Below are 26,684 nucleotides of genomic sequence, written 5' to 3'. Positions count from 1 at the left end.
AGCCATCCAGGCAGGGGTCACAAATGTAGCACTCATACTGCTAGAGTGTGGCTTTTGTAGGCCTCTCAATAAATACCCATTTTATTCCCCTTAACTCTGTGTGTAGCCTCTGTTCCAGCTCCTCAAGGCATCAATGGAATTAGCCAGTGGCACTCGACTTCACATGTGCTTCATGCTGGCTAGCAAATTATGGAGGCCTTTTCAAACCTCCCCTAAGACCAATTCTTTAGAATTGAACAGAAACATCTAACATGCAGGTAAAAAGTACTCTAACTGTCCCTCACAATAGAAAACACTTAAATTGGACTAGCAATGTACAAAGGTTGGCCAAATTTGCATACCACAAAATACAGCTTTATTTGGCCCTCTATAGGTCCAACACATGAACACATGAAGTGTTCAGTCTACTACAGTACCATCACAACTATTCTCTTTTTATAAGCCACATTTCTCAGAGCCTTCAAACTGCACCATGTAAACTGAGACGGTTTTGAGAAATAATTGGTGATTTGAACAGTCTAGAGCATTTATAAATATGTCATAATCTCCAGGTTTAGTGATGGAGAATCTATTTTACAGCCACTTAAAATTTAGGATTTTGTAAAAAAAATTGGCCCTTCAATAATTGTTTTTTTCGAACATTTTAAGCAATTTTCATCTTTCATTGTTAGGGAAAATAACAATATACCTAATATTTTGGTCCAAAACATATAGACAACTTCTTTTTTTCCTCTCCAAAGTGTATTTCCTAAGACAGGCAGGAGGTCCTGTCATGGAGATATAGCTTTGAACTGACTGCTACACTGATCTCAGGACTGGCAATAAGTGTTGTAAATGGAGACATCTTTGCAGTTCCAGAAGCCTGGTATTCACAGCAAGAGTGAAGAAGGGTCTCTTACATTTAAAAAAAAAATATTGTGAATTTCAGACACAATTAAGAAAGAATTGTTCATCCTGTTCACAGAAAAAGGCAGAGGCCATCTGTTAAATTGGTGTTCGGTTATGTTAGCAAAGAGAGTTTCAATGTCTGTGAACACCTGCACAAACTTCACTCTGGAAACTATGTCTAATTCTGGCAAAACCTAAGTTTTAGGTAAACACATTTTTAATCTCAGCTATGTTCATTTAATAGTGTTCTCCTGCATTGTTTCCTGAGCTTCTAAAGAATGAACTCATCTGTCACAGTGTCAGCTCCCGACCATGGTCTTAGCACATCTCGTCCCACCAAATGCCATCCCAGCCCTTCATGTCAATGCTCCCACGTTCCATGCTCAGGGAGTCCCAGTCCCTCTTTGCAAAAAATTCCTCTCCAGTGGTTAAAGAGCAGGGGATAAGTAGGAAGGTCTGAGGATATTATTCAATTATGTGGCTCGGGCTGCCGAGGCTGGCACCAGCTGGCTCTGGTTCCAGGTACAGGTGTAACTGCTGGAATGGCTTCCCGTGCTACCCATGGTCACTTCCTCCCAGGCCAGGACCCCCAACACGGGCTGGGAGCAGACACAGCAGCAGTCACATCTTTCCCCAGTTCAAGCAGCTCCTCTCCTTTATGAAAAGACAAGATTATTCTCCACATTGGTTCCAGCTGCAGGTCAGCACTAGGCCACACTGACAGAGTTACACTCTGTATGTCATGACAGAGTGTTTATACTAATTCAATCAAGATTAACAAAGCATAGTATAGAGCATTATTTTTCCCACATAATCTTTGCAAGCTTTTAAAATTAATTTATATAACAAATATCTAATTTCATTCACTATCTCAGAAATCGGGACAGACATGATATTGTCATTATTATCATTAACTATTGTTATCAATAAGAATGTTTTCTTTGACACTTAAAATGCAGAATTATTTAAGTGAAAGCTACAGGTTTTGTAAGACCATTATTATGACAGAGAATCTAGAATTGTACAGCATGTTTTAAACTCCCATCTGAAGGAAGTAGAAAGCCCACTATGTAGACCAAGACCCATTTATTGACAAAGTCGGGTGCATCCCTGAGACTAAGCTGTGAAGGGAAAGGTTCCTGTCCTAGAAAGGCCCTCAGCCATTATGGATTTTTCAGGCAGGCAGCAAACTGGCAATAAGAAGTCCAAGGGCAATCAAAGAGAGACATCAGGGCTTTACGATGAGAGGTTAAGGAATCAGGAGTACAAATGGGCTTCTCCTCTATTCTCCCAGATGCAGGAAATGAGGAGGGAAGAGAGGGAGATCCAGCAGATCCATACATGACTCTGGGCCTGGTGTCAGCAGCAGAATTTTGCAGGTTTTTGATCATGTTTACAGTTTACAGGACACCAGGCCTGCTGATGACAGGTGGGGGTCACCTGTCTCAAAAGAGGAAAAGGATTTTTCTCAGGCATTAGCAGGGCTCATGGAGAGCTTTAAACTAGGTCTAAAGGGGATAGGCATGAAACCAGACTTGTTACAGATAAGCCAGGCAGCAGCATCCCAGTGTCTGAGAAACACTGTGCTACTGGGATCCTCCATTCTGCTGAGTCCATGGAGGTAGAGGATAGAGAGCCATGCAGCAGCAGACACAAGGTTTATTGAGGTGTTAGAAGCCATGGAAGTGCTAAATTAGTGGTAATTAAAATATAAATGATTCTATGCTTTATAATCCTAAATGTATATGCTTTGTGTGTTATGTGTACAAAAAATATATTGTTTGTATACTATTTTTATACTACATTTCCTACACTGAATTGCCTAAAATAAACATTTTGTTACTACTTCCAGTGTATTGATTGGTCCAATTTTCTCAATGTTGCTTCTAAGAACAAAATCATGAACACCATAAAGTTGGTATAAGTTTTTTATACTCATCAGGAAGACTAAGGGGGTCAAGGTTTAAGCACAGTTGTTTCACACAAGTACATGCAACAGTCTACCTTGACCTGGTGAAATTTCCTTCCATTCTACACTATCTTGCTCCTTACTTATGAGACCATGGTTGTGGATATTGACGTATGAAAATTCAGAGTTATTTCACTTACTCGAGTTAATTACTTACTTCAGAACCAATTATAGCAATATTAATAAGAATAATAAATAGTGGTACATTTTCTATTCCCAATCCACAACAGCAGATGACCATTCAGGAGAAGTAATAAAGGTTCACTGGTATAAGGATAATAACTCAAAAGAAACTTAAAACAACATACATGAAGATAAGCAAACTAATGATATTAATTTGATTGAGTTTAAAATCATGGTCCCAAATAGTTTCATATTTAGAATAGAAATTATCTTTTTATAGGCTGGGAAGTAATTTCAATCAATCTTCATTTTCTTTCTGACATTAGAGTAACTCTTAAAACACACTAAAACCAAAAATCATCATAGCACCATAAGAAAAATAAACCTCCATTGGTTTAAACCACATCAGTCATTTTAAATTTGTCTCAAAACTTCAATGAGTTAACTTTATACACACAGGTCTTTCTGCAGATCAGACATTCTTTAACCTGCAGCAGACAGCATGAAACTGGCATAAGGTCTATATCACGTGCTTGTTAATTCAACAAAAAAGTGGTCATGCACCCACACTTGATCCAGATCAAATATGCACTCATTGTGATCCAGGAGCATTCAAATCTGGTATTAATGGACATGAAACCATGGCCTTATATGACAGCCCAGCTTTAGATACTTTGCAGATTTCATTGACGGGTTTTTTAGTAGGCATGTTTTTTTCCTTTAACTTATCCAAATACTTATAGGACCTGTGATGTTTTCCACATAAATCATTAAATTTATGTAAATGAAACACAAAATCGGAAAAAAATCCCAATTCCCATCACAACAAAGTTGAGTCATCTATGAAGGGCTGTAGATGTGTGACTGCAATCAATTTAAATAGCTAAAATAAATGTCCAAACTAATGGAAACCAAATCAAATCTATATATTGAAACAATCAAAATCTTAGAAATCTTACCTTTTTCACTAACACTTTCACTTTCAATCTCTACATCATCACAACTTGTATATTCTGGAGTGGATGCCAATTCTTCTTCTGAGCTACTTAATGAAACCTGGCGCATTTTACCTCCTTTTTTCGTTTTATGGGGCTTTGGTGGTGGAGGTCTGACGGATTCAGACTGGTCTGAGCTGAGCGAATCATTCCGTAACATGGTCTCCATCTTTTCACGTTTTGTTTTCCGAACAGCAGAACTGGGATCCAAATGGTGCTGTTTCCTTAAAGAATCAGAGCGCCTCATGTCAGGTCTTTCCAGAGGAATTGGGCTCCTCCTAGGTGTAGGAGGGCTATGATTTGTGGTCCTCTGACGATTGGGACTTGGTCCCTGAGCCTCTCGAGTTCTTTCCATAGAGTATGAACGTTGATTTTCCATGGCAGCCCTGCGCTCAGACACTGACCTTTGTCTAGATGGCCGTTCCATCCTGAGCATGGACATCCGAGAATCTTCCAACTCTGTATTTGCCAGTGAGACATCGCTATGTCTCCGTTCATGGCGTGCTCGGGACACTTCGGCGTGGATACGCATCTGCTCCTCATATGGCTGTGGCTTGACTGGATAACGAGCCAAATTAGGATCACTTCTGTATCGCGCCTGGTATTCCTCTTCCCTCCTTTGCCTTTCATATTCCTCCCTGCTTTGTGCATCTTCTTCTTCTACCGGATACTCCTTGGAACGCCTGCGGCTCCTTCTGTTGGAATCTCTATAATCACCCAGTTCAGGTTCTTCGTATAACTGAGGCCCACGCTGTGACCGCCTATCTGAATAATCTGATGGTGACCTGGGCATCGCACTGTCTGATGTAGCATACTGTGAATATTCGTCTCTCTCGTCCCTTTGGTCGTATCTTCTGCTCTGTTCTCTTGATATTGAAGGGCTTCTTTTCCTAAGTAATCATGGCAAGAAAGCAGAAAGAGAATTCTATCAATATTTTATGTAGCACAAATGTACAGTTAATGCTAGTTAAGAGATAAAATGGCCAGCTGATGGGAAAAAAATCAATTCATTGCGTTTCTTTGTGAATGTGCTCTCACATTTTTGTACTAAACTGAAGAAAGCATGTCATGCTCTAAATGTGCTTATGGTGCACAATTTGAATAAAAAACAGCTTTGAAGGAAAAATGTTAATATTACTTTATAAAATATAGAATAAAAATACTTAGGCTACTTTGTAGTCATGACTGCTTTACAAGTACCAAAATTTTATAATCCTTTGTAATCATTTTCCAACAGTATAACTTGACCATATACTTCTATTTCATAGCATTTTACAATCACCACAGAAATTAGGGCTAAAAGGATCATTCGGTTAGTTTACTCTTTTAGCAGCTGTTATTGCTCAAAAACATGCATTTCAGTTCCCATAAAACTGTAATTTGTGCCAAGGGCAGAAAACAGACTAAGATTCAACGGCAGCACTTGTCTAAATCAGATGAACTCAGGAGTCCTGAACTCAGAAAACAAACCATTTTTTTGTGTTGTGAAGGGAAAGAGTTTCATAGCACTGCCTGACTCTAGAAAAGATTCCTTCCATCTCTGTAGAGATGGTATCAGTATTAGTCCAAGCATTTGAGCAAGACAAACACCAGAACAGAGTTTCTGTGCCACAAAAAGCATTGACTCTTTGATGTCATTGACACCATCAAGCTATAGACAACTACTGAAGCTTCAGAGGAAGATGGAAAAAGAATTAACAAATATTCTTCCCTGACACTGACAAATGATAGATTGAAACGTGCGTTATTTATATGTAATAGTTTCATAAAGGGCGTGTCTGGAACATATAATGATTGTTATGTTTTCTGTTTGACACAACATTGCTTGCCACGTGATTAGAAGGGATCACTTACATAGGAAAAAAACAAACTGGATCTTCAAATCTCGCCTTTATCAATCCTTACATAATAAACATGTAAAATGCTACTTTCTGACACATCCTGATTCATGCTTGGCTTTTCACACTACATGGATCTGAAGAAGTTACCTGCAGGAAACTGGAGCAAAGATCCCAGATAAAAGAGACTGAGAGGTGGGCCTTCTCTGGGATAGTGCAGATCAACTCAAACTTTAACAAAAATACAAATGAGAAGCTATATTTGTGCTGTTAGTCCTTCCTTCTTATATTTAGCTCTACCGTTATAATTAAGATCCCTTCTAAGCTGTTTTCTACACTCACAAAATGACCACTGATTCTGCAGGGCAGCCTTACAGGCAGCAACCAGGAGATCCTGCCTAGAGTTTAGAAGGCCGGGAAAAAAGGCCAGCAAATACAAAGCCCTGTTGTTGTCACAGTTGTCCTACAAGAAGAAAGGAAACACTTCAACTTAGTGGAGAAGGAGAAAAGGGCTCTCCTTGGTGTCCAGGAAAGTATAAAGGGTTCTGTCTATCTGAAAGGAGAGAAAACATTCTTTTCACAGCCAGAAAGGAAATTCAGTCTCTGCTCAGCAAAGGAAAACAACTGTCAGTGCAGTGTGTGTGGCACGTGGGGTGACTGGCAAACTGGTCTCCTGTACTGTCTTAGGTACCATACAGAATTACTAAACTGTGCTTGAAAGATTTGGACCCAGTATTGCCTTGTAAATAGTGAAGTACTTTAGCTTTGCAATGGCATCTACAAATGAGAAAACTAATTCAGTCTTACAAAAATGAAACTTTGTGTGAAGCGTGGCAAGTTCTATAAGCATCATGCAGATACCTATTTGCTTACAGTGAAGCTCAAATGTCCTGTCTTGTTACAGTGGCATTAGTACCAGCAGAAATTATAATCTTTGTAAGTTTCACAAAATCTCTACAAATTCTGTTACTGGGGATTCGACTTGAATCACTCTAATGTGATATGAACCGAGTTTCATAAGGCTAAAACCAGAATGGCCAACAGGAAGGGACAAAACAACAGAACTACCCCAATGCAGACAGTTTGCAAAGACATAAAATCTTCATTAAGACAACAGAGATTAGATGCAGAAATGCTTTAAGGAAGATAAATATTTTTCACTTAAATACTTCAGATTATGAGAATCGTGCCACATCCCAAAATAAGTTGTTCTAATAGCAAATTACCCAGTCCCTGAAAATTTCTGTCATGCCTATAGAAAACGTGTGCATAACATCCCCTCCCCAGTTATGTCTCCCATATAGGAGAAATCTGCAGTCATCAGATACAGGCATTCATTCTTGTGAATCTCATTGCAAGATTGAGACAAATATGTGCACACGTGAAACTTACACATACTACACTGTTAATACTCACACTGTGTATATACTCAGTCTATATAACCTATAGGTCACGTGTCTTCAGAGCCACATTTTTTGCATCAATTTGATCCTCCAAAGCATTAAACACTAGTACATATGGTTTAGAGATCAACTCCAGGATGAACAGTGTAACACATAAAGCTACACAGATTCTGGTTTGACAAATCTCACGAGTACATATGCTTCATTATTAAACGTCTACATACTTGTATCTACAGCAGTACAAACAGCACAACAGTAAGAACTGGTTTAGCTGCAAATAGAAGATTATATAAACATACACAAAACGTGTAAATAAATAAATTAATATATCACTCCATGTCACAGTGTCCTCATAGGGATGCAACCCTCTTCTGATGACATTACAGCTATAATGTCATGGGGGGAAGACTGAGGGGGATAAAAAAGATGGATTTCTGTATAAGTAAAAACATTATTGTAGACTTGCTACTGAGTAAAATGTATTTCTATTAAGGAAACATATCATCAGATGAAATGGAACATGACTTACTAAAAAATGCACCTCTTTTTTCTAGCATGAACTATGTTAATGAGAGGAGGATGTGTTGATTTAGTGTTATATTTTTATACCACTTGCACAAACATTTTCTAACCTCGTGTGCTACATTTACTACAAACTGTCATTTTCCTTCCTCCATTTAAGACATAAATATAGGAAACCATCTATGGCTGACAGTAATGTGAGGAGCTGCTGGGTCCTCAATCTACTCCAACCTTTCACGAAAGAAAAAGCTTTGTACAGCTGTACAGCTGCCCTGCATGTGGCAACTACTAGGGCACGTGCAAGCAAAAGGACCTACCTCAAAATATAGTTCTTTTCTTCAGAGAAAGTGACTAATTTAATTCCTGGCCTATGTTGACTGACATTATCAAAGCCCTTTCTAATTAATTTCATTCCTGTTGAAGTCATCTAACTTCACTACTGAAGTTACTGAACTAACCTGAAGTTGTAGTCCTGTCCATCAGAAATAAAGTAACTGTACCTGTACACCTGATCAACCAGAAACCTTCTGTCAGGAGAGGGCTCATCCTGCCTTGCAGTCACCCTTAGTATTAAAGTCTGTCATTCTCTTTACTGATTGTCACAGCACAACTAGCCCTCCTTTAATATTAAACAATTTTTTAATTTTAAAAATACCTCCTATTTACATAGTTGCAGAATGAATGCTATGCATTTTAAATCAGAGTTATGAAATCACAATAGGAGGGAACTAGTGCTGATGAAAACTTATAGCCTGTCCCTACTATTAAAAATCTGCTGCTATTTTTAGATCACTAGCTAATTCTCACTCACCTTCATGAGCGCCTGTCTAATCCATTTCTCACCATTAACTACCTTAAAGAGACCTTAATAAAACCCTTTCATCAAGTATCTCCAGCTGGATACATCACACCAGGGATACTCCTGCCTTTCCAGGACTTCCCTGGAACTTTAAAAAGTGAACTCTAAGGGTGTGATATGCACTCTCCAGCTGCCAGCTGAACTAAACACTACATCTCTCTTGTCAGAAGGATTACCACCTTTTCTGAAAAGGCTCTCACACCTTTTCTGAAAAACCCTCCAGGCCATTGTGATTGCTACTTGTTTGAAACAACCATAAAATAAAATCTCTAATATGGTTTAAAAATTCTAGAACCTGCAAAAATCTTTGTCAGGCACATTCTATAAATGGGGATTTTTTCGGATACAGAATATGAAACGTATTTTTTCCTACTTATTACTGTGTATTTATTTTTTATTGCAATTTATCAATACATGACATTTGGTCTTTCAATACACAACCCATAAACCTACACTGATGAAAACCTTATTTGCAATGCATTATAGATATCACTAATAATATGGAAAAGCAAATAACTTGACTGTAATCTGTACTTCTGCTCATAAAGTTAAATTATTCATCTCCCCCAGATCACAATAGAATTAAGTGCTTAAAATAAAACATAGAACAATATAAGACAGCTATTCAGCTTTGATGGCTGTGATTTCCATAATGGAACTAAATATCTTGAAACTTTTTGACATTCATTTGTATTCTTCCTTAAAGAGAAAACATTCTTCTGCTTTGATTTAGGCTTTTAGAAAATTGGCTCAAATGTATTATAGAAAAGGAAATTTTAAAAATTAAAAGTATCCATCACATTTCAGAAGTCAGAGACATTAAAAAAATTGTAATACGTAAAGTATTATATCACTGTCAAAAGTAGATGTCAGACCCTCTTGCTAATAATCTTTTTCTCAGACTAACAGAATATACATTTGAACTGGAGAAGATTTCCATGAAAATATCATTCTAAAGTTGTGTTTGACTACCTGAATCAAGTTGCATTTACTTGAAGAGTATTATTTATCAGAAGCTTTGGGTCAATTAAATAATGGTTTCAGTGGGCCTGAAAACTGAGTATTGGCCATCTACTTGTAAGACCTAATTATAATTTACTAAGCAATACTTTAAAATTTTGTTCTCTTCTTCCTATAAATTACCAATGGGAAATTACAACTGAAAATATCTCTCCTGCACATATTGTAATTTTGCTTAACTCAAAATACAATCCTTTCAGTACATGAAAGAATAATTCAGAGAAGGTAAAAATTGACATTTTCCACCAGAACTTTGTCACAAAAGCCATGCAAGATACATGGCTTCTTGTTAGAGACCTCACCAAACACAATGAACACAGCTTCATCTCTACTATAAGGTTTCTGTCATGGAAACTCCGTTTGTTGGTCCCTGAGTGATCATTCAAGAATAGTTCTTCTATTTGAAACTTTGCATTTCTGTGTGTTGCATTCAACAAACAGTCCAGTCAAGGCACTTTTAAAACAATGGTGACAGGGAGCAGATAAAGTAACTTTCCAAAAGCTCCCAGGCTGCCAGGAGCTGAACTGAGCTGAGCACACTCTGGACCCTGTACACAAAGCCCCACGAGGGCAATGAACCCAGAAACTTGATGTGCAACTTTAAGGTCTGCTGCCTTTCACAGGGAGGGTTCTACTCTCTCATTTAGGAAAGAGTTTCAACAGACTTCCTTTGTCATACTGAAAAATCTGCAAAAATTTTGGCAGTGGTTTTAAGAGGCTAGCTGGCAATGCTTTAACTCTTCATTCTCTGCTTACAACTTCTGCTTTTGCTGAGTCATACTGTGCAGGAGAATTCGTTTTGCATTCTTCAAAGCAGCTGTGGCTTTCTTATTGAAAAAAGAGGGATTTTTTTGGACTTTAAGCATTTCCAGTTTCCACCAAGATCTCACTTTAGAGTTCCTCTATGCTGTCTAGTTTTATACTAAATTAAATTTATGATTTGTCTGTTCCCCTCTCCTTAGTTTTTCACCTCCTCAAAAAAAGATGAAGAATGCAAGCAACCAGTGCACAATTCACAAGTTAATTAAACATCCTACTTTGATAAATACAAAAGGTGTTTATTGCATTTGACCAACATGTTTTTTTAACAATTCTTCTGAAGTACATCTAACACTCACATATCTAAGGAATCCACTAGGTAAATCTCATGTGAGACAATATTTCATTCCTCGTTTCAGCCATGACTTGCAATTTTATTTTATAGAAACCATACTTTGAACCATTAGAATACATTCCAGATAAATATCTCCAAAGAATACGAATTAAGTTTACAATGATCATTAGTAAGTTTACTGAAGCATGAGCAGATGTTGATCTCTATTAGATTTTATCTGAAAATATGAATTCACTGACTGCAGGCTTGAATCGACAGAATGAAAGGAAGTCTGTAGTAACAAAATGTTAATATAATTAAAGTCACCACTGATAGCAATTTCACTTGGAACTTGACATGATTGCATAGACATATGAAACAATGTGTTTTTATTCTATACAAGTAATTCAGCAAAAAATTCAGCATTGCACCAGGGTTAATTTCAATTTGTAATAGAAAAGAGTTACAACATGGAAAAAACTGCTGAACAAAAGAGGTGATTGCAAGTATAAATTGCTAATCTACAAATATTTAGGTAAAACGTTTGTTTCTTTTTTTTTTTTTTTCTTAAATCAAGAACATCACAGATAGCAAACCTGGAATAACAGTAGAAATTATTTTGTCCACCTTTATTTTGCCTGAGTATTCAGTAGCCCTTAAATTATATAATATGATTTTAGAGAACTGCAAACTGAGAAATAAAGCAACTATATTTTACTCTGAGTGTTCATTCAGATCTGTTGATGAATGCTTACATCTTATAAATAGGCTAAACACACTAAGATTTTTCTTTATTTCTACTTCTGAACATTCTCAAAGTTAATATTTTGCTAATTATTTCCACTTAATAGATAAATAAGCAATATTGCACCTTTTCTTTCAGCAAAAATTTTGTCTCAAAAAAAGACAACAATGAATAACAAATTAATTAGATTGTTTTCAAGAATAATTGGTAAGAATAGGCATTCTTGTTATCTGCGCCAGTACTGACTCTACAGTAACCATTTGCAGAACGGTGGAATCTATTAACAGCTGTCTAACAGCAGGATTCAAATGAGTTTAAAACACATGGTGTTAAAAGAATAGTAGGTCACAGAAACACTACCATGAGTAAATATAATACTGTTACTGTTACTAAAAAGTAAAAATAATAAAAGAACATTTCAAAATTCTACATATATCTATTTTTATTAAAAGAAATACAATGTTTTAAAAATTATTTTTATCATAGAAAATAGAATACTATTTAAGAAACTAAATTATAAGGAAGCAAAAAAATTTGTTAAAGATAATATTCACATATATCTGAAGCACAAGAAAAAGTTTTTCAGTACTTCCACTGAGTTTTTTACTAAAAGTAAAAAAAAAGTCTCCCTAATCATCCCCCAGAAGAACAAGAAATGCTGAGCATTAGACATTGTTTTCACACAAGACATTCTGCATCTTTCTTCCCTGCTTTACCTTTTGATCAGCCACTGCACATCTGGGAAGTAGGAAGCCTCGGGTTCATGAGAATACATCAATTTCTGTTCTCGCTAGCGCTTTCATTTAATCCTCTAGGTTCAGTGAAATCATAGAAACGGTCTCAATTTCGAGACACAGTTTTTTAGATATGTATTTTACAAACCCTTCCCTTCCACCAAAATGCACTTATAAAATATAAGGCATCTAGGAAAAAAAAATAAAGTTTAGTATCTGAAACAACAGCAATTCAAGTCAGAGAGCTGACCCAATGGGAAGCTATTGAGAGCATGAGAGGAGTGTTATAGTTTAATGCTGTTACCATGTGCTGTATATAGCTGGAGGTCAAGTAAGAATTTACCCTATAAAGGAGGATTATGGTACTTAGCTGATTAGTGCCTTGCTACAGTACTATTGCCTACAAATGTACATGCTGGTCAGGACATTTCATTTAAACTATTTTTAAAATTGTGCAGGTCCAGTATTTCATGTTTTGCGATACTAGTTCCAGTATTTTCTTCATATTCTAGGTCTCCAATGAAGTTATGTAATATCTATACTTTTAATATTTAAGAAGTTGCATTTTTGGCATAATTTTCAACTATTAGGCTAAAATAGTTGTGGCATCTATTTCAGTCTGATATGCTGCCCATACTGTAAAACTGAAAATATTTTTTCTTACATAGGTTTAAAAAAAAGTGACAATTAATGGACTAATTATTTCCAGAATCAGTCATCAAAACTCACATTCAAAATATGTTGAAAATGGGAAAATAATAGAAAGCAAATTTATACTTCATTTGCCTTAAACTATAAAGACATTTTTCTACAGTTTTCTACCTATGCAAACTAGATTACAAATACATTATGTTTAATATAAAGCACCAACCAAATCTGGCTGCAATATATTTAAGTCATGATAAAGTAGCATGACATGGGTAAAATAAAGACTTTGCAGAAACCTCAATTTCTCCACCTCAATAATAGTGAGTTCATATTCCTAGGAAAGGCACTCTGACATCAAAGTTTATTTGCTTAGCTATCACAGAGAATATATCATAATAGACTTCATCTGTACATAATTTCATCTAATTTGAGTCTAATCTTTTTTCAGTGTTTCAGTTTCTTACCACAGGGATTGTTCAGCAGGTGCTTTTACCAGCAGCTGAAAGTATCCTGGTTCTTCAGAGGAAATCTTTAAGTTTGATGACAGGAAGAATTTTCTTTCAAAGAATCATTCCATTATTATGTGGATATTACCACCATTACATAAAAATATAAAGCTGTATCAATAATTGGTGACATGAACTGTCATTTGAGAATTGTTTTTCCTAATAACATCGGGAGGCTGCTTTGGACTGTTGAACTTATAAAACTTTCACTTTACTAATGAACTTGAATCAGTATATATTCTGTTTTTTCTCTCTCTCTTTATTGTGTCCACAATTACAATATAAATGTGATATCATACAATGAACTTTAGTTTTAAAATATCTCTGTGATTAATGTTTCAGTCTGGAAGAGATTAAATAGATTATACTGAGCTGTTTTGATGCCTCCATAAAAGAGTAAGTATAAAATAATCGCTGTGAAAATGTCCAGTTTCCTCAGTAATGGGAGGTAAAGGCCCATTATCAAATCTAGTGAATTAGATCAGTGATGGCTCATCAATGAATGATGGGCTGTCTGCACCAGCTTCTCCGAGACCAAGCTGTCAGGGTAAATGTGCTCCTGCTAGGGAGCATCGGCTGGACCACTATGGAATGAGACAGGTGCATTCCATAGCTCTTGGAAATTACCATGGAACATAAAACTTAAGATTTCCGGTTCCACTGTCATTCTCAACATATTGGTGAGATGGGATTAAATGTCTGTATTTTAAAGCAACATAGAAGAAGACCACAAGTTTAGAGAAAAACAAGTTGTATTTCTGTAAAAACTATAGCACCTATATTATGTATTGGTAGGATATGATTTTACAGTGTTTTTTAAGCAAAACTACTTTCTCCACAGTAGTTTAAGCACTGGGCTCACAACCCACAGCAGTTACATACCAAAATGCTCAGGATAAAATGGTTGTGGCTGCCTAGACAGAGCTACTTCATTTCCAAGCCCCTCAGGCAGGAAGTTTGTGGGAGTCAGCCTGACTAGCATTCCAGATCAGGCAACCATCACTGAAGAAGGTTTGTAATCGCAACCCTAAACCTTGGGAAGCATTTGTTTAAGTTGTGGTGACTCCAGGAAAAAGTTCCAAAGAGTTATGGGATTGCTCATGTTAATATCTAATTTACTAGTCAGTTATCACCACTCCCAATTCCAGAATATTCTCCCTTCCTTGCATCCCCATTGGCCCTCAGATGGTGCAATGTTCCACCCAACCTACCTCATTGGACCCTACTTTCCCTTATCCCACCTCTGCACCACTTTCCCCTATACCCATTGGACCCTACCTCAATTCCATCCCCTCTCCTACCCCATATTTATACCCTGGACTTCCCTTCATCCTTGTCTTCGACCACCAGCTCCTAAAGAGACCTTATCCCCTTCGTTGTTGTATTTGGATTTTTGGGCCTCATCCCACTTTTACTTTCACTGTTATTAAAGTGTTTTATGTTGCTAAGCCGTGGTCGTTGTACTACTCTTCTTTTATATCTGCCACTTCCACCCTGAATATCTGAGAACCCTAAAAGTGATTGTCAGGAACCACCCTAGACCCTGATAGAGGTCAGGATGGAAACCATATCTGTGCTGCTGGGTTTTCAGAGACACTATCTGAAAAATTTCCCACCCCACTACCATGCAGTAACAGCCTCACATGGGTAATAACAGCCTGGTTTCTGAAACAGCAATAGGTCAAAAAGCCACCTTAGATATTCAGTTCAGATCCCTGATGTAGGTGTTTCTACCAGCATTACTTTGCTTTTCTGCAGTGCTGAGACCAGCTCTGGATATTCCTCCCCTTTTATTCTCTTATGACCTGTTAGAGATGTCTGCTCTAGAGCAAGCCTTCCCTAAAAGAGGCTCAATATGAAGCCTTCTAAAGAAGAAAACATATTAATGGATGTTTGCAAAAATCCATATGGATGATCACTAAGTACTCCAGAAAGTGGCAGAAGTGAACACTTGGAAGTGAAAAGGATAAGCTGGCAGCTTAGCAGCTTCTATACAAAAGGTAGCACTAAGTTAAGATGACAACAGTACAGACCACAGAGAGGGAAATAGCAACCACTTCTAGCAGGAAGCAAAACAATATTAAATAGTCCTTACAGAACTACTAAAAACCCAATAGCTATGAAAAAAATTCACTGAAATATATATCTATGTTTCTTCCAAGAGGGCTGAAGGCAATTTAAAATGAAACAACTAAAATAAACTTCATCTTGTAACATAAACAAATCCATAGAGGTATTCTACATTCTATTGCAATGAAGGTAGACTTAGTTACTCTAGTTTTACATCTAACATAAGATGCCAGCTTTTTATATGCCACAGGAGAAATTAATACTTATTTTGTAACTTCATGCATATATAAACATTCCAACTAATTAATGCTTTACAGTTCCTGTCACCAACATTATCTGCTTTACTCAATAAACTTGTTTTCAGCAGGGTTCTACAAAGTCAAATGAGAAATTCTAACTGAATTTTAGGCTATGTATTAAATTTTTGGCATGACACTGGTCACATTTTCCATCCATTACAGAATTTCTAGAAAAGGTATGAGAATAACCAGAGGGCCTGTCAATACCAACTAGACTCAAAAGGCAAAGAGCTGACAAACACTGAGAGGTTTATACAAATTATACAGGTTCTCAGCACCTTCAATAATACAAGTCCATTACAAAAGTTGCAGAACACGCTCAACAGCTCAGTCTTAAGCAGAGTGTGATCAATTAGCTACGGCAACACAGGAAGGAACAAGATAAAAATAATGGATCAAGAAAAAAAGTAAAGCAATGATTTAAAAACATTTTGTGAACTCATGAAATCTTTTCTGAGATTAATGACAATTTCATCACTCTCAGTACTGTTATTGTCAGATTCTGAGGATGAGCAGTATGGTTTAATTTAAACTTTATTTTCATTCTTGACCCAAACAAGAAAGGTTAAATGTTTGTTCACTGAAGCACTTTTCAAATATGAGATCTACTGGATATCAGGCTGGGGAGCCAGGCAAGAGACAATAAAAATTATTCAAGATGCTTCAGTTGACAGAGCAGAAAATGCAATCAAGTTTCAGTAATTTAGTTTCTGTAATTTAAATAGTCAAAAAGGATAGTTGGACAGATCTGATTTTGCAATTAGCAAAGAATATTTCATGGTATATAGTAATTTTGAAATGCATATTGATGTGAACTAACACAAAGCAGCTACAATATTAATAGATTCATATATAATAGTGAGAGAAGAGTAACCATGATCAAGTAGTTTGATTTCCTTCCTCCTGGATGCTTTCATAGAAATGAGATTATTGCCAGATATGGATCAAACTTCACTGAGAAGGAAAAAAATCAAATTAAATTCCTTGTATTTGGTCTTACAGTGGCACCAAGCTCATTTACCCTCATCATTAGGGAGATATTTCCCAAAACAATAGATTAAATTATTTTGATTTATATGGATGATATGCTATTCAAAGCACAAACTGAAGAACTATTACATTTCCACTAGCTGCCATTTTCCTTCTGCTGCTAGTCCTGTAACAACGTGAGAAAAACCAACACTACTCAGTTGGAATTTTGACTTTGATGCCTAAATACACAGAAATTTGTGGTAACGGGTGGAGGGAGAGGCAGAGAAGAAATGGAAATGGATAGTTATAACCATGTTAGAAAATTCTTGCAGCAGATAAAAAACCACTTAAAATACAGGGAAATTCTTAAGCAAGTTATCATTATCAAAACTTCATAGAAAAGAAAAGGTTTTCTAAGGTCAAGTTTTCCAAAAAGTGGACTGAAAGGTATAACTGGGTTAGAGGCTGTGGACATCACTTCTTTGGCCCCTATTTGCTGCTTTTGACTAGTTTTAATATCTTCAATAACACATTAGAAATTGTCTGTAAATAGAGAAGTCAGGCGCAGTTGCTGATCAATAGAGTGAAAGCTAGAAGCTGACATTAATGATACAGAAGCATTTTCTAGCTAGCATTTGCCCAATATTATCAAAATATTTGGCATATGAGTAAAAATTTCACTTTATAAAAACTATAAGAAGTATTTGATTGGTTTAACTGAAAGTAGAAACTTTACCGATGATTTCAAAAGATATTTCATGTTATAAAAATACTATATTAAAACATAAATTTCGTTTCAAAAATAAAGGGACATTATGTTTTATTTTCTCTTCCTCATTTATTTAAGCTAAGAGAAAGGAAGCATTTTATTTATGCTTTATGATGTAAGAGTGCCTTGCCTTGCTGATCGTTTATTCTGCACTTGCTCTTGTGCCTTGTGATGTCTGTTCCATTAGACCATTAATTACACACAACAAAGTTAACATTGCACCAGCATTAGTTGGCAGAGGACAGCTCCTCCCAGTGCAACATACCCAGAGACCTGCAGAGACAAGTGCCAAGGCAGATTCACCTACTCTGCTTCAACATTAAGGTAATAGCAAGTGGAAATTTTTTACACTGAAATATGAGAAAAAAGTCAAACTTTTAAAGTCATTAGGAATAACACACATTTCTGCAAGATAGAAACTTAACATGAAAATCTCGTTTATAGCCAAGAGATTCAACATTTTGCCAGACATTATGAACAATCTTTGTCAAGAATTATCAAAGATTGAGACTCACAGGCAAAGGCTGGTCCAGCAAAATACCTGAGGACTTTGCAAGGCTGGCAAAGGTTGGCAATTGTATAATCCATCTCAATTCAACTTAATGCAGAATTATGTTTTCTCTCTTTCTCAACATTTTCAGGTCAGGTCAACCTAACATTAGAAGGGCCACGTTGTCTTGCTGATTCCACATGGTAATTTTTTGTTCAAAAATTCTGGATTTATAAAAGAGTCTTTAACTTGTACAATAACCTGAAGATTTCATTTCAGATTATCAAAGAAAATGGATCACAATGGATCATCACATAAAATAAAATTATGAAAGATTTTAATAGAGACAATGAGATGATTGGCATTGTACATAAATTATACATATACAGAGGGACTATCTTATAGGGAGCTTATTAATACTGCAAGAACCTGGACTGGGAACTGCAATTATCTTAAAAATACAGGGGAGCTACAAACAAATATAGGCATATGCATTTCAGTGAAGTGGACTAAAATGCTTGCATTAATCATTTTTATGGAAGGTGTAGGTCTTGCAATCAGTATTGATCACTAGTTGGTACACTGGACAAAGATTCTCGTCAAGGTAAATTCTTAATCTAAGGAAATTGTACCTAAAGAGATAATGAAAATGTGATTAATAGCAACTAAAAAAAAAAAAGCCAAACTGTAAATTGAGATTTTAGCTTTACAAATACTGCCTACAGAAATAAAAAAAAAGGTGCTAGGAAAGATGGAAACAAAATAAAATGCAAACCAGGATATTTCTAATCTAATTTTCTGTCATTTCATCTTCTGTAATAACAATGCCTGTTAGAAACAAGAATGGGTGTTGTACATACTACAGGAGCTATAATTTGCTCAGTTTAAGTACAGGCTAAGCACCTGTGCAGGATCAAATCATGATACTGTTTTTTATTTAGTTGCCCAAGCACATGCTCAGAAATATTTGTGCTTTTAAATGTTCCTTGTCATTCCCACTCCCAAGTTTTCAAATATAATTTTTTTAGGCTTTATACGATTAGGAATGATTTGTCCCTTATTCTTCCTTCTTGGAATGGATATTGCCCCAAAGAATCTTCTGGTCTGGAATGGGACAGCATTTCTTGCCAATGGCAAGATCTGTTGTCTATGAACTCAAAGGAAAGGAGGGAGTTAACTGAGAAACTTATGTTCTAATCAGCCTTAGACTAGCAACAAGACAATAATAATTTATTCTTCACCTTAAAAAAAAAAAGCAATTAAACCACACACAAGCACAGAAACAACCACACACTGTCTCTCAAAAAAGATGGGGGTGGCCAAGATTAAGAATTCAAGATCACATAGGGCATTATGATTTATAACCACAAAGTCTATTTTCAGTAAATCTCCTTGATTGAGTTTAACAAGAAGGAGTACAACTCTGCATATTTCATTGTTTATGGCAAGCTTGCAGGTGCCTGAAAATTTCACTGTGGCAATTATCTCATAAAAAATGGGAACTGCATGAGTAAAGTTAGCATAAGTATATCAGCACTAGGAACCCCTACAAAAATGCACATATGGACAGCCTTCATAAGTGAATAACAACAAGTGATTTGGATGAGGGCATGTGAAAAAGCAGTGTTGTAGCCTGACTCCATGACCAAGCTCAAGCACCAGCTTAAGAGGGGGTTTTTAATATATATTACATCCAAAGATCAAGCGACAATTAATCCTCTGGACTTCTTTCTTAAGCTTGTCGACTATTAAAGGGAGCTCCAACTCAGACTTGATTTCCTTTCCTGATCCACTCTGCTGTCAAGCTACCTGCTGTCTAACAATAACTATACTAGTTTCATGTAGCACACCAAGACATAAATACTCCAAATATTCTAACACAGGAGTTTATTTATTTTGGTGTCCAAGACCCAAACATAGGTTTCTTCCAGCAACACAATCTACACACATTTTATTGCAAAACTTGTTTTCTGCTCATGCATTTTTTAAATTTTGCAATTCTTTTTATGTCCAATAGTTGTCTGGCGTACTGAGGCACATAATACCAGGTGGCAAAAGAGAAAATAAAAATAAATCCACCTTATGTAGATACGTTTTTCATATATTAGTAAGTCTTCCTGAATCCACTCTTATTCCTCTTCTTTGCCATCAAAAGTATCTTGTGACCTCGGTCAAACCACAACATTACCAACACGAAGGATCCAGGACCTCTATAATTTTACACCATTTTTTAAGAAGAGACATCTACCTTTCAGATGCAGTGCTGTAAATCAGATCTCTTCCATCAGAGAATCTGCAAATCAGGCCTTCCAACAAAGTATATTTTTAAAGCATTTATCTTCAGACCCTTTTTCTGACAAATCATACTATCTGAGTCATTTTTTATGGCACCCCATTCTGAGGCAGGCAACAAAAACCAGGCATTGGGTTGAATAGTATCTCTCCATATGAATACACAGGTTTTTCCAAGCAATGTTTCAAGATCATCATGGGAGATAAAACTGAAACACACTGATATAAGAAGTGGATAATATGCAAATAGAAAGATTGGACACTGCAATTTAAATTAGAAAACTCCCAGAATTATTAGTTTGAGGCAACCTGTGTGACTTCCTTACAGTAAGTAGTACACTGAGGAATAATGGTGCAATTACTCTCCAAATTCTAACAATTACTTTTACAGCTACAAGTATTTAATATGCTATCTTCACCATTCTTATGCAATATTGTGCAGAGTAGTGCCTAGCCATGAACACAATTCAGGTGAAAACACAACACTTAAGCAAAGCCTCCAATGCTGCAACTGCATGAGGACATTTCAATGCTCATTGCCCACATTCTCTCATAAGGAAACCAAGATGCATATAACACCAAAACATACATCCTCTGATTTGAAGTAACACCTCATTCTTCTGAATTTGTTACTTTAGTAATGGATCAAAAAGAAGGAAGTCCATGGCAAATATAAAACCTTTATTTGGAATTTAGATGGAAAATGCAAAGTATAAGAAGGATATATGACTCAATCTTCACAATAAAGCTACTGCTCTGTCAGAATGTGATCACAGATCACTCCTCAATGCCTTTAGCACAAGAAGAAATGGAGAGACAGAAGAAAGAGGGAAGAATACGTCTGCACAACTTCAAAGAGAAGATTGTAGAAAAAGAAATAGGAAAAGAAGCCAAAGAGAATGTGCAGCATAATCTGCACCTACTATAAATGATATTTTCTTCATTACTTTTGGAGGCCTACTTAGTGGTTCTGATATGAACAAATTTACTACAGCAAGCAGTCTGAGGTTCTCAAAAATGCCTAACATCTCAGTCCATATTTCATGACTTTTCCCAAAACCATTACTTTAAGACAGATAATCTTCACCAGAAAAACTATTTTCCTCCTATTACTTTTATCTCAGTTTAAATGCTGCTGGAGGGGATTTAAAACCTCTTTATAGCTTGTCCATAAAACCCAGCCAAATAGCACCCTGAACGTCAGCAATCTATGTGAAAAACTGTTTAAAATACACATTTCTTAAAATAGTAAGTCCTGACTATTCTTCATTTTTTCTCTCAAAGTAAATTGCTATATAGAAAAACATTAATAACTCTGAACATTCTTTGTGAATATTCGGTATAGAAAATTTACTAATTAGTGAGTGGTTGAAACAAAAATTTTTCCTCAATCCAGACTACTGTTTTAACAAAAATTTTTTAAGACTTTATTATGCAAAAGAGTAAAAACTATTCTAGTATCACTAGCAATTTTCTGTGACTGCAGAACATGCATTGTCTCATCTTTGAAGAATTAGTCACCTATTCCTTGAAAGCTGATGTTCCTGTCACACATATTGTAGTGGTGGTTAATAACACAAAAGTTATCCAGTCAGGATAACTATGAGCAGCCAGTAAGTTTCAAAGCCTCTTTAAAATGTAAGTTATGAAATCAAGCCCACTTACTCAGTCATATCCTGACAATTCAAGATATTTCAACAATATTTAAGATGTGATTTTTACAGAAGGAGAACTGACAGCAGGAAATAATTATTCCATATATCGTTGGATTGTTTATTGCAGTTGACTTTACTAAAACTTTTCATTTGCTCCTTCCTGTTGTTTTGATAAAATTAAGACAAAAAATAAAAGCATTAGTAGAAATTCAAAATGATGCATGCATAAAAAAGCATCTTAGTTATAAATATTATCAGATGATAATCTGATATTTGTCATGTGTGATCATCTCCTACTGATATCACTACTAACAATAATGTAGCACCCTCTAAAGAAATCCAGATCCTCTAAATCTGGGAAAATAAACCATTAAAAAAATATCTCATACTAGTTAGATTTTCTGATGAAAATCGGAATGTCAGGGAAAAATATTTCTCTATATGGATAATCTCAGCCTTTATTTTAAGTGGCTAAAAGTAAATATTGGTGGGAAGCCTGATTTTTAGAAAGATAAAGATGTCCAAGTAGACATAACTTTAATTGCAATTCCAGGCACAACCAACAGATATTGTCAATTTTTAAAAGACATACAGAGATCTGTCAGTGAGATGAAAGCTGGCTGAGACAATGGCCAATCATGCCATAAGTTTAATAAAGTTGCAAATCTTTTAACCAGTAGAGTGTTGACAATTCCATCAGACAGTTTCACTGTAAACCAGTTTTCAGGGCTTAAACAGCTAACATCAAAAACATTCAATAAGTGCATGTTTATGAACTCTCTAGACCACTTTATATAGATTAAGCTTTATACACTTATATAATTCATAATACTGCTATTTTACCACACTCTGATCAGTAAAACAGATATTTCTGTTTTCATAGTGAACATAAAACCAAACATGGCAAGTAAATGTCTTTAGAATTCAAATCTTTTTTTCCTAAATCCCAGATTACATTACTTCTGAAATAGAAAACAATTTACCAGCGCTTGTAAAACATTGTTGAAACAAAATGATGGTAAAATTATACATGTTATCCGTTGTAGTTAAAACTGCAGCTTTTTTTCTTCTCAGGGTTTAACGGGGACATTATGCAGGACAAAATGACTGCTGGATCAAAAATGTGAAAGGGAGAAATGCTCCCTTATCTACTTTGGAGTACTGCACCTACATTTGTCACTTTTCCAAAGACATTTATATGGAAATTTCTCAATTATCAAAGTTCAATACATCCCTGAAGTATGCTCCTCAGCGTAAGAAAGCCTTGGAAATTTTTACATTTTTTACATTTTTTGCATTTTCCTCTTGAAAATCATACTTCAGTGAATTCATTAATTTGAGGTTTCTACACATCATATCTTTTAAAATCCATAGCATCCCTTGCTTCCAAGACAATGAGGTTGGACCATTTTTATTATCAGCTTAGAATATAGAATATACTAAAATGCATGTAAATTATTTTTATAGTATTCAGAACCAAATTTTTCTTATAATAAATGCATTAATATTTTATTAAAATTTCCATCCCTCTGGCATTAAGTATTTAACTACTTTTACCTATCTTTCCCCAGTATTAATTATACAATGAGATAATTATATAAAGCAACAGACTTAGTGTCAAGGTGGTTTTCTATTCTGGTAATGCATGCATTTTTTGAACCTTTAAAGGATTAGGATTTTCTCCAGACAGAGACAGTTTTTAAAAATCACCCTAGTATTTAGTCGATAATCTCTAAAACTCCATACTTTTCATACTGGAGAGTACATGCTGGGGCTGCATTGTACTTTCTGGTTGAAAGAACAGCAAAAGGAGAGAACTGCACATTTATTCTGATATTCACTAGAAAAAACCTTCAATCCCTACAAAACAAAAAACATACATGTTCACTCTGAGGGGCACAATAAAAATGCGAATGCAAGATCCTTTCAGCAAATAATGACTCATTCATTTAGTCTTTGTTCATTTTCCCTTATGGCTCCTATGAAATGCTACAAAATACTGGGTCACTGAATATACAAAATGTAACTGCACACTAGTATCACAAAGACATGGTCCTTTACAGAGTCTTCTAATAATAGGACGTAGCTAACCAATTCAAAATATGCAATGCCGTCTACTGAAGAAACCATAAAAGTGTTGTGTCTCAGTTTACACTGGCAGAAATTCATTAAATGTAATTAACTGGTGAAGAAGCAACAGACAAATCTAATCAGAGGTGGCTTTCTGAGAGAATTCAGTGTCCTGTACAAACACGGAAATTTTCAGCAGAATTCTCAGAGAAAACCAGTGAAAATAAAATCATCAGAATATACAATAATACATAAGCAGTCTGCTTTTTTCTTTTTTCCAAAGTGCAGACACCAAAAGAGAAGAAATATCTACAATAATTAAGGTACTGGGTCACTTATTTGGAAGAATTATATTACAAAAAATTATATAAGATGACCACAGAATTTAAAACCACAAAAGGAGACTGATAATAGGAAGACTATTATCTTTAGTCTTCTGTGAATCACCAGATATTATGTAACAGCTCTGGATATTTGAAAGCGTACTTAGTTCTTCCACCTGTGTATGCAATAAGTATTTCATTTATCTACTCATCATTTAGTCACTGCTGATCAGGGAGATACATAAAAATTTCACAGGAAGCGGCAGACTTTTCGGTAGTTTATATTTTAAACTAAAGGCTAAAAGGAACCTATTCAAAAGGTTTTTTTACAGATAGCTTTTGCAGTCATCAATTTCTCAGATAAGCACTTTAAAGCACACATAGAGACTTAAATCAGTTTGCGTGTTTGTAGGAATAATCATGGAAAGAGGAGAAAAAAAGAACAAAAAGAGAATAATTACTTACCTTACAATAATTGGAGTTGTGTCAGATGTATCGCTTTGATGCACAGACACCTCAGGCACCCAACATGTAACCTTAAGGCCATCAGTATTTGTCGGGGCTGTACCTGACTGATCACACCCTACTCCCTACGAGGATGGAGAGGGCGATGTGTGGTCCTGCAGCTGGGCCACGGCAGAATCCAGCTGGGAGAACCTCAGTGGTGAGGAGGGAGGAAGCACCATCCCTGCACAGGCACAGGATGCCTCCGGGAACCACAGGTATTGGCATCTGCTTTCTTTGGCAAATGACAGGTCATCAGCAACCCCTTTTTGCTGACTCACAAACAGTAACCTGATATGCAGAATCTAGATGCTCCAAGTCCGTCTAAAAATGACTCATACAATTCTGCCAAAATGAGCAGCATACCTATAAGCCTTTACAAAGGAATACTATCCTGCAAAAGTCCATACTAACCCGGAGGGATTTTAAGAAAATCTACAATTCAGAAAGTAAAGACTCAAGTTCCAGCATGTTCATATTCCTTTAAAATAATTCACTAAAATAGTAAAAAACAAACAAAACTAAAAATGCCAAACAAACAAAAACTCCCTGCCCCAAAATACCAAATCACCCAATGATTCACAGTGTTTTATTCTAGACAGAGTGCCTTCCCTAAACAAAATAATTAAGAAGGGGGGAAATGTTGAATATGCTTCTGTAAGGTTGTTTAAAATTAACTACAGGGAAACATCATTGAAAGCTTATAACTCAGGGTTTCATAAACCCCCTTGGTCATAAATCTGATGAAAGGGTTAGTCACAAACAAAATCTTTCTTCTCAAATTCACTACAAAAGTAAATTTGAACATAAAATTTGCTGTCAAAAGTATATTAAATTTCAGTACTGCTAACAAAGAAAGAGTGATCTTCTGGACCATTTTGCTCATTGAGCCTTATTGCATTAACCCTATAGCGCCTATCAGTTTAAAATAACTTAATTTCTATTTTACTACCAAATGACATCAGAAATACATAGGGATTATATTTTTTCTTTTACTTTGAGATACCTGTATAATGGTATTTTAATAAATCACCTTTATCTATTAAAAATTAATAAATACTCTGCTAACATCATCAAGACTACATGAAGATAATATCAAGATAAAATTCATTCAAGTCAATAAATACATTTTTGCTGTGTTCAATAGCAATAAAATCTGATCTGTCACAATGAGTGTATGTATGTGTATTTGAAAACTCCTATCTGAAACTCAGCATATATAGGAAAAATCAGAACTAGAAATCTAAATAACACATGCATGCAAACCCCTATCATTCCATATCTTAAATAAAAATTAAATCTAATATATTTCACCTTGGAATTAACAGATTTTACTCCACCACACATGCTAGTGTGATACTGCTTTTAAAGATGCAAAGAAAATAGCCTGTGGTTAATTCCCTCTATACAATATGGGACAAGAACCCTAATTTCCAGCATGTACCTTAATGGGTGTACAATGACCCATAACTGCTTCCAGAGCATTAGAGTCCTCTGTGTATTCACATGGGGATATTCAAACACTCTAAGTCAGACCTGAGAATCTGCTCTCCCAGCTTCCCACTACAGTCAGTGGAGAGGGAGGTAGAAGATTCTAATGGGCAATTCAGAACAGAAAACTAAGTTTAGTTTAGGTTCTCTGAATGATCCCCTCAAAACCATTTCCACTGACTATAAAGAGAGCCAAGGGAGATGATCTTCAAGCTAAAGTTAACATTTATGAACCTGTTACATGGTACCACATTGTGTAAAGTCTGAATGAGCTACCCCAGTTGTCATGGTTAAGAACTGATATCTGATGGATGGCTTTTGTCAAAAGAAAAAAAAAAAGAAAAAAATTTAACAAAAATAGAAAAATCATTCATTTACATAGGCAGTTTCCAAATCTTCTAAATTA

The 26,684-nt window shown here is 35.7% G+C and overlaps 1 protein-coding gene across 50 annotated transcripts in view; it reads right to left on the bottom strand.

Moving 5' to 3' along the window:
- RIMS2 (regulating synaptic membrane exocytosis 2) overlaps positions 1-26,684 on the bottom strand; it is a 447,523-nt gene that overhangs the window by 250,951 nt on the left and 169,888 nt on the right. For all 50 annotated transcript variants that reach the window (XM_088177854.1, XM_088177865.1, XM_088177882.1 and 47 more), the window contains one exon: positions 3,940-4,865. In XM_088177854.1, coding sequence (XP_088033980.1) covers positions 3,940-4,865 — 926 coding nt within the window. The remainder of the gene's footprint in view (positions 1-3,939; positions 4,866-26,684) is intronic.

Source organism: Sturnus vulgaris, chromosome 1, assembly GCF_052056855.1.
Source record: "Sturnus vulgaris isolate bStuVul1 chromosome 1, bStuVul1.hap1, whole genome shotgun sequence".
NCBI lineage: Eukaryota > Metazoa > Chordata > Aves > Passeriformes > Sturnidae > Sturnus > Sturnus vulgaris.
Note: the sequence above shows the minus strand (reverse complement) of the source record. Positions and strands in the feature narration are given on the sequence as shown.